This window comes from Gastrolobium bilobum, unplaced genomic scaffold (assembly GCF_033153095.1).
Source record: "Gastrolobium bilobum isolate Gb01-03AN ecotype WA unplaced genomic scaffold, APGP_CSIRO_Gbil_v1 utg40325, whole genome shotgun sequence".
In the NCBI taxonomy this organism is placed as follows: Eukaryota; Viridiplantae; Streptophyta; class Magnoliopsida; order Fabales; family Fabaceae; genus Gastrolobium; species Gastrolobium bilobum.
The window spans coordinates 191,974-208,160 of NW_026897784.1; the positions used below are offsets into that span (position 1 = coordinate 191,974).

At 37.7% G+C, this 16,187-nt stretch overlaps 1 protein-coding gene across 2 annotated transcripts; it reads right to left on the reverse strand.

Moving 5' to 3' along the window:
- Window positions 1-1,757: 1,757 nt before the first annotated feature.
- LOC133310290 (uncharacterized vacuolar membrane protein YML018C) lies at window positions 1,758-16,055 on the reverse strand. Of its 2 annotated transcripts, none has more exons than XM_061511197.1 (4): window positions 15,930-16,018; window positions 15,090-15,752; window positions 14,576-14,996; window positions 1,758-2,346 (listed from the first exon to the last, which is right to left on the reverse strand). In XM_061511197.1, exons 2-4 carry the CDS (start codon window positions 15,666-15,668, stop codon window positions 2,030-2,032), a joined length of 1,317 nt encoding a protein of 438 aa, XP_061367181.1. In that variant the 5' UTR covers window positions 15,669-15,752; window positions 15,930-16,018; the 3' UTR covers window positions 1,758-2,029. The 2 variants fall into 2 exon arrangements, with proteins under 2 accessions (XP_061367181.1, XP_061367180.1); XM_061511196.1 differs by having other exon boundaries at window positions 1,759-2,346; window positions 15,090-15,806; window positions 15,930-16,055.
- Between the last annotated feature and the right edge of the window lie 132 nt (window positions 16,056-16,187).

A 16,187-nucleotide genomic window follows, 5' to 3' on the forward strand; every position in this document is an offset into this window, starting at 1 on the left:
ACGTATTTACTCTCTTTCTCTCTCCCTCTCTTGTTTATGTACTATTCTAACAATTTTTACCAACTTGCTTTTCTATTCATTTTTTTCTCGGCTGTGAAATCATCTTGACACCAAGGTAAGCATCATGGTATGAACATGATGTGATGAATATGGATAGTCAACCAATGAATTTTGGCACTTAGATGAACAAGGCTAATAAAAAAGTATTGAGTAGTTGTTATGTTTGAAATCTGAATTTAATGTTTTAAACATCCAGTTTATTTTGATGACTCTTCTTTAAGTTTCATGACAAAATCTAAAAAAGGCAATAAAAAAAAAAAAAAAAATTTCAAAAAGATGAGAGTAATACGCAGCCGATTTTATTTAAACCTCTCTATGTGTTTTTGCGTGTACTTAGAGTCCGTTTGGATGATCTTAAAAAAAGTGTTATTTTATATCTTAGTTATTTTAGAAGTATTTCTAACAAAAACTAAAGCTATTTAGATTTTTTTAAAAAAATATTTTATTTTTGATAAAAAATTTGTCTTTTGACTTTTGCTTTTGTTAAAAGCTAAAAAAAATAGATTTTTAGCTTTTTTTATGACTTATGCCTTTTTTAAAAGAAGACATCCAAACAGATTTTTTCTTAAAAAAAATCCTATTTTTGGAGAAAAAAAGTCTATCTAAACAAGTCATTAATGTGTATAAAATTAAGTGAAGGGAACAGCCAATTACCGAAAATACCCGGGCTAAAAATTTTCAACCCCTAAGTAAAGAAGGGCAGTATGGTCTTTGAGCTAGCACAAATAGGATGCCCGGTCTCTTTCACTCTTTATCTCTTTTTCTCTCTTGCAATTCTTTTGGGGTCTACTTGTTGGCAGCATACATCAACGCAGTAATCAGCGAAGCCTAGACAACAACAAATTCATTTTTCCCTTCATCTATTACTCCACAAATTGGGGTTTAGGCAACGGAAGTTTCACCTCCCTTCACAAACACCCCTTGTTTTTGTGTATGTGAGCAACCTGAAAGCAACTGAATTGGATGGAAAGGCACCATGATTTCTCTTAAAAGCATGTGTATACCATGGGAAGGAAAGCAACACTTAGAACACGTTTGGTAAGCGAATTCTCTGAGAAAGAACGGGAAAGCTGAGATGGAGAAATAAGTATACCATGTTTGGTACGCAAATTCTTAAAAATTTCCTGGACTACATTTCATTCCGGGAAATGGTCTTCTTTGATAAATATGGTACGGACTGTGAAATCAGAGTTCCAAATATAAAACAGAATTGTTGGCAGCCCGGGGAAGAGAAAATCGAAGCGGGAACAGGTGGACAAAAATGACCCTATGTTTTGTACCTTATGTAGATATGGTTTAGGCAAAAAGCAAAAAGGTACCACAAATAGGAAAGGCTGTGCATTGAAAAAGTAAAGGTGAGGTTATTTTGGTAAAATAATCTCACTTTCCCACTAATATTTCATAACCAACCAAACACAAACTCAGTAAAATTAACTTCATTTTCCAGGAAAAATATGAGTCTACCAAACAGCTTTTTAGTTATATTCCAATAAAATATATTTCCCGCTACATTCCAGTAATAAATATTTCTGAGATAAAAAAAAAAAATTTCCTCTACCAAACACCCCCTTAAGGATGAGTGCATTAATTTGTTTGGCATATTCTTCTGCATCTAAACTGAATTGCTTGTGAGTAACAGAATCGAGGGTACTCCTAACCTAAAGTTCACCATTATGCTTGCAAACTGTATATATAGTGGATGAGAGATCATGACCCCATCTTTTAAGAGTATGAGCCATCTATCACATACTTAATAATATTTACATATACATATATTACCAAGTGCATGTTTATGACTAACTCGAGTTGGTTTCAACAAAACTATTTCATTTGTTGAATTTTTGTTAATTTTGGAAAATTCTAACAAGTAATGGTATAGTAACACATTTCAGGTATTGGAACTAATGTGGTACAGTTTAAAAAAAGAATCACCCTTCAACTAAGACGTGACATGAATGCAATGTACATGCTATGGTATTGCAGCTGAATCTTGGCTTCTCGGCAAAGTAAGCTCTTCATTTCTTAAACTCAAGTTCTCGTTGTCCAATTCCACAGTTGCTTCTCTTGATTTGGTGAAAACATCTGAAGGAATATTAATTCCAGCGAAGCCAAACATGACAGCTACTGCTCCAAGGTAATCCATTATGCGAGGAGCATTGCCAGTCAAGGTATCTACAATGGCAGCCAATGGGACCTGAATTGTAAGTCCAGCTGTAGCTACAGTGGTTGATGTAAGAAGAACAGCCTTGGCCCACAAGTAATCACTCAGCACATTATCCAGCAATCCTATGTTTGATAACAAAAATGTTCCATACATTATGAAATGTACAAGTAAAATAGAGTAGAGTGAGGCTAGTCATCTATAATAATACCAAGAAAAGCTCAATGGATAAAAGGGAATTGTTGAAACCAAGAAAATATTAATTGTCTTAAAGGAAGTGAAGTGCTGGACATTTGTTACATATACAGGTTATATATAGGAATGATTTTCAAGTTTTTGATGTTCGGGGTACAAATGCAGATTTATTTTCCACAATATATTGGTATAAACTCTCTTGAATATCCTTTTGGAAGTAGCAATAAACAGCTTGCTTCATAATTTTTCATGCAACATGATACCACGAATGGGAAACTCAACAGGCAAAGTATAGTGACATAAATGGTTTTCCAGTTTCTATCACTTCATGAATTTCAAAAATGAAGTAGAACATAGTTCTGCATTTTAAGTTCGACAGTTCTAATATAAGGTGAATATTTTAAGTGAGTTTCACTCAATATCTGGAGCCAAATTCTGTATTATATGTATTGGGCTAATGATGGTGCTCTTGACCATTACTTAACATTTACAATATCTCAAAACTCAGACCTAAAATGAAAAAGCATTTCTTGAGAAAAGCTATTCAGGACTTCAAAAAACAAAAAATTAGGCACAAAATAAAAAGTTGGCAACTTCTTTTTTCCTAACCACTATTTCCTATCCCCATTCACAAAGGTAACCTTGTGTATATATTGACCATCCCCAGATCCCAGTGGTAGGAACCTCATGAACTAGGCCACCCTATACCGTTACTTAAATTCTAGCACTATGAAATTTTATAACTAGCAAAACACTAGTCATCAGTTTAAAAAGCCTGATAATTTAACTTGAAACAATTCTTATGCTTAATCTTCCTGTTTTGGTAGGATGACAAGGCAACATGAAACCTATTATGAACAAACTATTCCAAAAGCTTATGTTGTTAGGTGAAAATACATGAATAGTTTTATTTTTAATATTTTTAAAATGCATCTTCACACAAAAGTCGATTGAGCTTGAAGCGTAAACAATGCATAAGACAATCTTACCTTGTACTAAAATTTAACTTTTGTTTAGAAGAACAGAAGGTAGCGAAGATCGAATTCTAAGCCACTTGGCCATGAAAGCTTTGATATCATGTCATGAATCAACTATCTTAAAAGCTTGAGTTATTAGGTAAAGCTATATGAATGATTTTATACTTCAACTATTCTTCCCATTTAGAGCAATTAAAAACCACACCTCATTAAACCGAGACTAACGAGAGTGAGATGAGGGCAATCCTTGTACGCAGCCTTACCCTAATATATTTCCAAAGAGGTTATTTTCCGTATTGGAATCCTTGACCTTTCAGTCATAAAGAAGCAACTTTACCATTGCTCTAAGCTCGCCCTTTTTTCATGTAGAGATATTAGACTATAAAAAATGATTTTAATCCAAATTTACAATAGTTTATTTACAACTCTATAAAAGAGCTGAAAATAATGTGGTTTCATATATGTGTTCTGCAAACCAGTAAATTCAAGTTTTCCACATTATGCTTTGACTTAGATTCAATTTGCCCATAATAATTGACACTTCAACAGAAAGCTACAGGTATGCAACACAAGAGTACTAATACGATTGTCTCACCAAGGCCCAAACCAAAGTCTAAATGGTCCAGCCCAATTAAAGTTTATCAGCGTAGAGTTGTTGCTGTGGAAAGAGAGGGAATGTTGCTGATGTGGCTAGTTAGTTACGGGGTAGTGGGTATGCTTGGAATTGGTTGTGAGAAGGGTAGCGTTTATAGTGCTGTGGTTTTGTAATTGAAGGTTTAGGCTTGTATTAGTCTACGTTTGTAGAGGGCTTGGAGACATCTCCATAGTTGGGAGCTTATGCTCTGTTGATTTCCATTTGTATACCTTTCTTTTATACAGAAATATATCAATCATCTCTCCATTTCGATAGGAAGAGGTGTTTATCCTATCAAATTGGTGCTTTCAGTGAGAGGTGTTTGGGAGGAGAGAAAGTTTGTGCATGCTCACCAAAATGACGTCACAGCAAATTGATGCTTTGGACGCAAGGATGGTAGCGGTGGAATCGGTGCTTAAATCACAAGAATCTCTTGCGATCGCATGATACCACTTCGAAGGGACATTCGTACCAGTTAGCGGAACATTCAACGAAGCTGAGCTCCTTAGTGACCAGTGTAGGAGACATCATCTAAACTCTGACAGAAATGCTTATTGAAATCTGAGAGGGACTTCAGCGTCCTGACCTATCGCTGCAAATTCCAATACTCATCGAAGGACAGGGAAGCGAAGTTTCGAAAGGAAAGGAAGCGGTCCTTGATACAGAGAAAAAGGTGATAAACGGAACAAATGCGAAAGATTATCGGCTATCAGCGAAGAGAATTGAGCTTCCGATCTTCAGCAAAACAGACCCAGTTGGTTGGGTAGCTAGAGTTGAGGCCTATTTCGCCGTGCAGAGAACACCGGAGACAATGAGCATTCAATACGCACAAAATTGTATGGAGGGTACTTTGCAACTCGATTAGGAGCGTTTCAAACATGTTTTGTTTGATCGCTATGGAGATAATCATTTTGGGAATCCTTTTGCTCAGCTTAAGGGGTTATTACAGGAAGGCACCATAGATGAATACGTTGAAGAGTTCGAAATGCTGGTTGCCCAAGTCCCACTGCTTCTAGAGGAACAATATATGGGCCTTTTTATCGGATCTAAAGGAAGATGTGCGCATGGAAATTTTATCTCAGGACCCTCAGAATCAATTCAAGATGATTTCCATGTCCAGGGCGATGGAGCGAAAGCTCCGCAGAAGGACAAAGATTGCCGAAGGGTGAGACAATGGAGGTTTTCATCGCAGCGTAGTGTCTCTTCCCTCTTTTGGTGTGGCTATTCAAGGGGGTAAAGCAAACACTTCTCCAATAGGGCAGAATCGTTCGGGCTGTAGTGTAGAAAGGCGTGGTGGATCAAACAATAGAGGTGTGAGGAATTTGTCTTACTCTGAGCTCATGAAGCGAAAGGCTAATGGGTTGTGTTTTAAATATGGTCAACATTACAGCCGTACTCATCAATGCCCGGACAAGCAACTGAGACTTCTCATCTGGGAGGAAGAGGAGACAATTGGGAAAACGAACACACTGGTTGCTGTTGTGGATGTAGATGCTGGAGATTGGAAGCTAGTTTGGAATAGAGTGGATTTCAAAGTAGCGGATGTTTCTGACAGATTTCATTCCAAAACTATGAAGGTGGAAGGGAGTTTGGAGGGATTTCCTATACTCTTGTTTACTAAGAGTGGTGCTAGCCATAATTTTATTACCTAGAGTTGGTTTCCTCTTTGAAGCTGCAAATGAGTAACTCAAAGGAGTTTAGTGTTAGTCTGGGATATGGCAACAAACATTTCTCTAGTGGCAGATGTGATGCTATTAATATTCAGATTGGTTGTTTTCAGTTGAATGTTGGTGCTTATATCCTGGATTTAGGTGGAATTGATTTGATTTTAGGAATGGAATGGTTGGAGACTATGGGCGAGGTTCACCAAGATTGGAGGAAGAAAACTATGCAATTTTTACATAAGGAAGAATTGGTTAAATTAAAGGGATATCAAGTCAATGTCTCAATGATCAAAATCACCAGCTAGCACTACGAGGGTTACTTCAGGAACAGGGGCACGATGACAATGAGAAAATAAATTTACCAGGAAATACTCTTAATATTGAATTCACTACACAGCAACAAGAGTCGCTACACATGATACTGGATGAATTCCATTCAGTTTTTGCGAGCCACAGGGCCTACCACCACATCGTGACTCGGATCATGCTATCAACCTGTTACTAGGTACTTCCCCAGTTTGTGTAAGGCCATATAGGTATGCTCATCACCACAAGGATGAGATAGAAAAGCAAGTGAATGCTCTGTTATAAGAAGGATTCATCTGCCACAGTACAAGTCCATTCTCAAGCCCTGTTATTCTAGTAAAGAAGGATGATACTTGGCACATGTTTGTGGACTACAGAGAGTTAAATAAGGTGACAATTCTGGACAAATTTCCTATTCCCACTATTAATGAGTTGCTTGATGAATTACATGGCGCCAAATATTTCTCTAAGATAGATCTTAAATCGGGTTTCCATCAAATATGGGTGAAGAAGAGGATATTCCAAAAACTGCTTTTCGTACCCACGATGGACATTATGAGTACCTTATTATGCCTTTTGGTCTTGTTAATACCCCCTCCTACTATTATGCATTATTTGTAGGGTGAAACTCAGGTCAGGTGGATGCGGTTGCTAGAGTTCTGCATGATAGGGATGAAGCTCTTCGTCAATTGAAACACCATCTCATGAGAGCTCAATAGTCTATGAAGCAACATGCTGATGCTCACCATCGTGATGTCTCCTTTGCTGTGGGAGATTGGGTGTATGTGAAATTAAGGCCTCACCGGCAAGTTTCAGTAGCTCGCAAAATTAATCCTAAGTTATCCGCGCACTTTTATGGCCTTTTTCAGGTGATTGCTAAAGTTGGGGTTGTGGCTTATAAGTTCCTTCTGTCTGCCTCTGCCAAGATTCATCCTGTCTTCCATGTCTCACAGCTTCGAAAGGCTATTGGCAATTCAACTGCAGAAGGGAATCTCCCTCCTGGTTTGGCCATAACTGTAGATGAACCTCCTGAACATGAGGGTATACTGCCTGAACAAATTTCAGGGAGAGGTGATCAGTCCCATACTGAATGGTTGATACTCTGGAAATACAAACCTGTGGAAGAGGCCACTTCGGAGAAGGCTGCCGATATTCAGGGCCAATTTCTGCGTTTAGCCTTGAGGACAAGGCTAATTTTGATGAGGAGGATATTGATATGATTGTCTCACCAAGGCCCAAACCAAAGTCTAAATGGTCCAGCCCAATTAAAGTTTCTCAGCGTAGAGCTGTTGCTGGAAAGAGAGGGAATGTTGCTGATGTGGCAAGTTAGTTACAGGGTAGTGGGTATGCTTGGAATTGGTTGTGAGAAGAGTAGCGTTTATAGTGCTGTGGTTTTGTAATTGGAGGTTTGGGCTTGTATTATTTTCGTCTATGTTAGTAGAGGGCTTGGAGACATCTCCATAGCTGGGAGCTTATGCTTTGTTGATTTCCATTTGTATACCTTTCTTTTATACAGAAATATATCAATCCTCTCTCCATTTCAATAGGAAGAGGTGTTTATCCTATCAAGTACACTCTAAATTATTACAGTTTCCCACCCTGTGGTTTGAAATGACTTTGCCCTAACAAAAAATTGACATATTGCAGTGCAGTGATTTACTCTGTTATCAAATCCCCTCGGCTATAAACTAGAAGAAATTTGTTCAAAGTGAGATCACATTACACTCACGTCTAGCTAGCTGGTGCAAATGCATGAGGAAAAACAAAAATTAATGTGATAATCAAGCCAATCACAAGGTGCTAAAGTGTTAATTTCTATTATACCAGATGATTAGCAAAGTGAATGTGGGTCAAAGCACATGATGGGAAACCTCAATTTACCCTTTGCAAAATAATTTCTGATTTTTATTAATCTATTGATTTTCTCATGGAGAACTCTCAACCATCAGATAGAGTATTGTAAATAGCAGGTTTGATAAACAATAAGCCAATATAGGGTTGACATTGCTTCTTATAAACTTAAACGAAAATAATCTCAGCAAATTGACACTAGCTCCTAATGGAACCTGTTTTACTTCACAATTTTAAGCTTCAGTTTAAAAAAACAATAAAAAAAGAAGAAGGGAAATAAGCTTGGTTCATTAACAAAGTCCTTCAAATTCAATAAAAATTACTGATATAATAATAATATGAGGTCCTAGAAGTGATGAAAGAATCCTAGATTCCTAGGTGACGATAATAAAAATATGATATTGTACACACTTTAGTGAAATTTGATAGACAGAAATAATATAAAAGTGATAGCAAACTCAAACAAGAAGAAAAGAAAAGAAACATCGTGCTAACAGAAAAATTCAGTTTGGGCAGAAACAACATTGGGTTTATGTGGTCTAGATTATGTCAAACTAAAACTGAAATCATATGGTCATGAAGTCATTGTACTTGCTCTCAAAGACAGTTTGCATGCCATTTTGTTTTTTCACTTGTGAATCGTATTGGTTTGTTGAGTCACAGATGGAAATTCAGTAATATCATTTGTCCAATTTTTAGCTTCAATTATTTACTCAGCTATCATCACAGTGACACCTCCAGCCCTGAATATTATGCTGTAAATTTGATCTGCTGCAATGTAAAGCTTTATATACTATCACTAAATGAACCGACAAATTATTCAAGTTATAAAGGCATTTCGCATAGAATATAAATGTTAGTAGTCTTTTAAATAGGTTTCACTGACAGTATATAATTCTTTAAAATGACAGTGAATCTAATAAAAAGGATTGACAATGATGGGCCCAGAAGATGAATCCTCTTCTAACACTGGAAAATATTAGGAAAATCTTTTTACCTAAAACGGCAAAAAAGATATTAGGAAAAAAAATCTGACCCAAAATGGAAAGAAAACGATTTCACTAGAAATACTAATATCACTTTCTACACTTGTTTCATTTTAAAATGAGCAAATTTTCATATTAGAAGAGATCCATTAAAGGAAAGCTTAAGAAAATGAGAGAAAGCGAGAGAAAAGGTTGAGAGAGAAAGAGATGAAGAGAAAGCATTATTCTATTGAATCTGAACCAAATGAATCATTATTACAGAGAGAGAAATGAAGCTAACATTTATATACTAAATGGCTAACAGCTGTAACAGTGGCTAACAGCTGTAACAGCTTATGGTTGACAGCTGTAACAACTTATACAAATAAGTAGCTGTGACTAAAGTAAAGAGTTCTACTGTATATACACTAATATTCCCCCTTCAAACTTAAGTGGGTTGGATCAGGAGAGCATGATCCAAGACCTTGAGTTTGTCTTTTAATTCTGTAAACCTTGCAGCAGAGAGAGGTTTAGTAAATGTATCAGCAACTTGAAGAGAAGAAGGTATGTGAAGGACAGCAAGAGACTTTGCCAAGACTTTTTCACGAACAAAGAACAGATCAAGCTCCATATGTTTCGTTCTTGAGTGTAGAACAGGATTGTGAGCTAAGGCTACTGTGCTTTGATTATCACAGTATATAATAGGAGTTTTGCTTGACACATGAAGTTCTTGCAATAGTGTCTGAACCCACAAAATTTCTGCTGCAGTGAGAGCTAGGCTACGATACTCTGCCTCAGCACTAGATCTTGCCACTACAGACTGCTTCTTGGACCACCAGGAAATGGGATTGGAACCAAGGAATAAGCAAGCACCTGATGTGGATCTTGTATCATCTGGATCAGCCCCCCAATCTGCATCACAGAACCCAACAAGAGAGAGAGGCTGGTGTGGTGAGGCTGGATGAAATAGAAGACCATGAGACAATGTTCCCTTGAGATAACGCAAAATCCTTTTGACAATCTTCCAATGTTCTTCCAATGGTTGGGACATAAACTGGCAAACTTTATTTACGGTAAAGGCAATTTCTGGCCTTGTTAAGGTAACATACTGCAAGGCACCAACTATTGATCTGTAGAGGAAGGGATCAGCAACATAATTCCCCCCATGCTTGCTTAGTTTGCAGCCACTAGGCATAGGAGTAGAGATACCTTTTGCATCTGACATTCCAGCTTTGCACAGTAAGTCTTTCACATATTTACCTTGAGATAACAGAAGTCTCCCATGAGAAAGAGGCTTAACTTCTATACCCAGAAAATAATCCAAGGTTCCTAACTGTTTTAGAGCAAAGTGAGAGTTCATTTGATCAGTGATCTGTTGAATTGGAGCTGAGTTGTTTCCAGTGATGATGATATCATCCACATAGACTAATACATATATGCAGCTCCCATTAGAGTGAAGAATGAATAAAGAGGGATCACACTTGCTAGAGTAAAAACCAAGTTGTCGAAGAGTAGTTCCAAACTTTTCAAACCATGCACGAGGGGCTTGTTTTAGCCCATAAAGAGCTTTGTGTAATCTGCATACCAGATTCTTATTCTCTGTTTCAAATCCAGGGGGTTGTGTCATGTAGACCTCTTCGACAAGCTCTCCATTAAGGAAAGCATTGTTGACATCGAGTTGTTTTAAGGGCCAGCCATAAGAGAGAGCTAGAGTGAGAATAATTCTGATTGTGGTGGGTTTAACAACTGGTGAGAAAGTCTCATTGTAATCATAGCCCTGCTGTTGATGAAAGCCTTTGGCAACAAGCCTGGCTTTGTATTTGTTAACTGTTCCGTCAGAATTTTCCTTGATGCGAAAGACCCATTTACACCCAATAGCCTTCCTGCCATGTGGTAAAGGAACAAGAGACCATGTGTGGTTAGATTGCAAAGCATCATATTCTAATTGCATTGCCTTAAACCAGCGAGGACTAGTCAAGGCTCCCTTAACTGATGTGGGTTCTGAATGAGTGAGGAGAACAAGATTTCTGGTTGCAGCCTTAGAGCGTGTGATAATAGAGTGTGTTGGAGAGGGAGGGTGCAGAGGACCTGATGGGACATACTCAGAAGAACATAATTCAGGACCAGAACTAGAGCTGGTGTTTTGACTGGAAACATTAGGAGTGTGAACAGAAGGTGATGGGGAAGAAGGTAAATGTGTGGCTGAATTCGAGAAATGCCCAGACTGGTGTGTAGTGTTTGCTGACAGAGAAATGTTGGAGGAGTCAGAAGAAGGATCACTGTGAGGAACAGATGTTGATGAGGAATTAATAGATGATGCTGAATTAGTGGTGAGGCTGGTTGGACAAGTTTGTGGAAGGAAAATAGTTAGAGGAACAGAAGTAGAAGTAGAGGTAGACGGGTGCAAAACAAAAGAAGTTTTGTTAGTATGCCATTCTGTGTAAGGAAACTTGTATTCATTGAATAGGACATCTTTAGATATAAATATTCTGTTTTCTGGACTCAAGCAAATATAGCCTTTATGATTGATAGAGTAACCAAGAAAAATGCACTCTTGAGATCTAAACTCAAGCTTATGTTTGTTGTAAGGTCTTAGAAAAGGGAAACAAGCACAGCCAAAGGTTCTAAGAAAGCTGTAATCAGGTTGTTGATGGTGCAACTTAATGTGAGGGATTTCAAATTTGATAGCAGAGGAAGGAAGTCTGTTTATAAGGTAAGTAGCTGTGGTAAAGGCATAGTCCCAGTATTGCATTGGAAGAGATGAATGAGCTAAGAGGGGTAGACCAGTCTCTACAATATGTCTGTGTTTTCTTTCAACAACACCATTTTGGTGAGAAGTATGTGGGCAAGTGATTCGATGAGCTATTCCTTGCAAGTTAAGATATTGAGTAAAGGCTCTAAACTCCCCTCCCCAATCTGTTTGTAAAGCTTTTAGAGGGAGTTGGAACTGATTGGTCACCATGGCATGAAATTGTTTGAAAATGCTTATTGCATCTGATTTTTGCTTTATTGGATAAAGCCATGTGTACCTAGTGCAGGCATCAACGAATGAGATATAATAAGCATTGCCTAGAGTGGATTTAAGAGGTGATGGTCCCCACAAGTCACTGAAAACAAGAGTGAATGGCTCTTTGTATTCTCTATGAGATGGTAAAGAATGTTGTCTATGAGACTTTGCACAACAACAAGAAGGACAGAATTCAGCCAATTTATTATTGATGTGTATATTACAAGATTTGAGTACACTTTTAAGGGAATTAAAGTGGGGATGTCCCAGCCTATAATGCCATAAGGAATACAAAGAGCTAGAAGGGCTACATATATCAGAAACAGTTCTAGAACAATGACTATGTGTTTTGCTATTTGGACTAACAGCATTAACAACATTAACAGACTTGTTGATAGTCGAGGACACAGGAGAGCTAGCACAGATGTTACTGGTTGCAGAAGTATGACTTTTGGAGAGCTTCAACTTTGGAAAATAGTACAACCCATCAGAACCCACTGCACCTTGAAGGAGGACTTTATGTGAAACCTGGCATTTTACAAAACACACATCAGAATGAAACTCAAAGAAAACTGAGTTGTCTTTAGCAAATTTGCTAACACTGATAAGATTTTTAGTAATGGAGGGAACCAAAAGTAAATTCTGAAGGTGCAGGTGAGTGTTAGAGTCAAAAGGAGATTGAAAAGAGGAGGAACCAGTAGCTGTTATAGGAAGACCTTGTCCATTTCCAATCAGAACATGATCAGTACCACTAAGTTGCTGGCCTTGCATAATATTTTGAGATGTACCAGTTACATGACTTGATGCACCAGAATCTGGTAACCATTCAACCAGAGGGGGAGAACTACATGTGGAAGGTAGACTAGAAGGAGCAGCAAAGTATGCTTGAGGCTGAGACTGACTTGTTGGTCTTGTATACTGGAAAGATCTCATTGGTTGAGATTGCTGGTGTTGATACTGGAAGGACCTCACTGGTTGAGGTGGTTGATGAACAAAGTAGTGAGGATAAGGAGTGTTTTGTGGTGGAGGTAGATTCGGAACAAAATTCTCTTCAAATCGATGCCAACAATCTCTAACATCATGTCCAAATTTATAGCAAAGTTGACAGTGGACATGTGTTCTGGTGCCTCGTCCTCTTCCACGACCAGACCTTCCACCTGAACGTCCTCGTCCTCTATTCTGACCACTTGAGGTGTGGAACTGACTGAAGTTTTGATGCTCTGTTCGACTCTGTTTTCTGGTTTCAGAAACAGAGTCTTCTTCTTCATTTATAACTTCTCGATCTGAGCTTGGAAGACGCTGAGTGAGATTTATAGTTGCTCCTTCAGTCAACAGAGTATCGTTTTGCTTGATTAACAATTGTTCATGAGCTAGTAACTCCACTGTTAGATCTGCAATAGTGCAGTCTCGTTCTCGTCCGTGTATCATCATAACGAAAGAAGTATACTCTGATGGTAATCCTTCAAGAATAGTCTCAGTGTGCTCCTCAATAGAAATAGGCTTCCCAATCGACTTGAGCGAGTCACATAGTGTTTTGATACGTGTTAAGTATTCTTTAATAGTCTTCGAGCCTTTCTTCATAGTTTTCAACTCAGATCTGAGTTGACGAACTCGAGACTTCATGACTCCATGAAAAAGTTTGTGAATATTGTCCCAGGCCTCAAAGGAGTGCTTCACAGGTAGAATATCATTTACAATAGACTCAGAAATAGTGGATAGGAGCCATGTAAGTAGCATCTGATCTTGATTGAACCAATCGACATAAGCGGAGTTCATAATATCATTCTCTCTGTCTTCGTCTGAAACAAACTTGAGAGGAATTTTTGGATTAACAAGAAAACGATGCAATTGGTGTGAAGTAATTACCGGTTCAATGATCTGATTCCAGAAAAGGTAATTATCTTCGGTAAGTTTTGCAGAAATTTGAAGATTGAAGAGAGAAGTTGTCTTGATTTTCATTGAAGTGGACTTTTGTTGAGATCTGGATCTATGTTGAGATCTGGATCTAGGTTGTGATGCGTTCGAGTTGTCAGAAGCGTTCGAATCAGAGTCGGAAGCGGAAGACATGATAGAGATCTAAACGGATCAGGCCCTCAGAGAGAGCTCTGATACCATATTAGAAGAGATCCATTAAAGGAAAGCTTAAGAAAATGAGAGAAAGCGAGAGAAAAGGTTGAGAGAGAAAGAGATGAAGAGAAAGCATTATTCTATTGAATCTGAACCAAATGAATCATTATTACAGAGAGAGAAATGAAGCTAACATTTATATACTAAATGGCTAACAGCTGTAACAGTGGCTAACAGCTGTAACAGCTTATGGTTGACAGCTGTAACAACTTATACAAATAAGTAGCTGTGACTAAAGTAAAGAGTTCTACTGTATATACACTAATATTGCAAAATTAAATAGTTTGAAAATCTAATCTATTCTAGATTAACTGCAGTACCTAAAATCACAGCTTTCTCTACTGATAATATGTTAGGAAACCATCTATAACTCAGGTTTATCATAGGAGGCGCAACAGGGAATCACACCCTGCCCAGATGCATGAGTGGGAAATTACTGCGCCTAGGCATGTGTCTGCTATTTGTAGAACACAAAATGAAAAGGGTATGCACTGAGAGGAAGAAGGTGAAATGGTTATGTCCTTCTAACATTGCAAATAACAATTTAATTTTTTCAGCAAAACATGTAAAGAACTTGACCATATTCTCAAAATTCAAAAGAACAAGTAAAAAAATAATGAATACTCACCTTTACCAATAATGAGACCAAGCTGCTTCCAGGTAAGTGTATAAAAAGGTTCTGTCTTGGTGAAATTGAGTACGAGGGCAACTGGAAGAAAAATTAAAACATTGAAAAGCCCCAGATATCCAAGAAACTGAGCCATACTGGCTTCACCACTCTTTCCATCATCATCAGACAATTTCTTGCGAATAAGGGTAATATAAACCGCATATAATCCTGCCGAAACAAGTGCGAAGATGTCTCCAAGAAGAGGATTTGATGCAACTGTTCTTAAATTAGTTTGTGAATCACCAAGACTTACAATTATCGTTCCTCCCATACAAAGTAAAACACTGAACAGCTTTAACCAAGTAAACCTCTCACCCAAGAAAGCTAGGGAGACCAAGAAGGTAAAAAGACTGGATGCACTGCTTAAGATTGTATTTGACTGCATATGATATAAAAAAAGGAACCAATTTAAGCCAAATAATGAGGTGAAACAGAACTTAAAGGCCAGGAGTTAAAGTCCAAATTTACTTACTGTGACAGTAGTATACTTCAATGACAAGTTAAAAGTGAGTTGAGCAAAAAACCAAAACGGACATATCAATAGACTAACTTTGGCCACTCTCCATCGGGTCCAACGTCCTTTATCATCCAGCTTATTATCAACATCTTCAATCACATTAACTTGATCAACCAACTCCCCTACCACATTGTCTGATGGCACCAATTCAGAACCATTGTTCTTTTGTTGACTGACACCAACCTCTTGAATAACCAATGATGCACTGGCTTCATTGCTTGAATTATTATCTTGGAGAAGGATATCCTGCTCTGACTCCCCTACCTGCCCTTCCAAATGAGGGTTACTCTTCTCACTCCTCCAAAACCATAAACCCCCATAAGAATCTTCCAAATACCTCCCAATTTCAACAATTGGAATCAACACCACAAACAGTGAATTGCATATGTAAGTAATAAGGAATGGTGAAACACCACCATCTACAACAGACTGCACTACAAAGCTAGCAGCTATCCATATTGTTGCCACAGCAATTATATACACCAAACCCAGAGCCCATTTCCATGCTTTACTATTCACATCTTTTGAAACCATATCTATATTATCACCCAAATCCTTCACAGAATTCCAGAGACTAACAGTGGAACTCCAAATCTAGAATACCCAGAGAGCAAAACCCTTTTTAATTGAAAAATTATCAATACCCATTTTGCAATTCTATCAAAATATCACCTAAAAGCAACAAAAAAGCCAAAAGATGGATCAAAGACTCAGATTTTAATTAAAAAATTGAAGCAATATTTGGAAGGAGAAAGATCATAATTTGACACAAGCCATTAGCACATTAGGATTTACCTGTATGAGAATCCATGATGATTAATCGAAAGAAGAAAGGCCCAAGTTTCGCATTGATAGATTTGCCGTTTTCTGTGTGAAGCAATCGCTGTTGGTCATTGAAGTTGAATCCACGCGGAAACCCGAATATGGAAGCAGTTAGCTGAAATAAATTGATAAGAAGCAAAAACAAAAACAGAAAGAAAAAAAACTATAAAAAGCTTTAGGCTACTATATAGGATATTTCGAAGTTGTTAAAATTAAGTGGAAATATTGTAG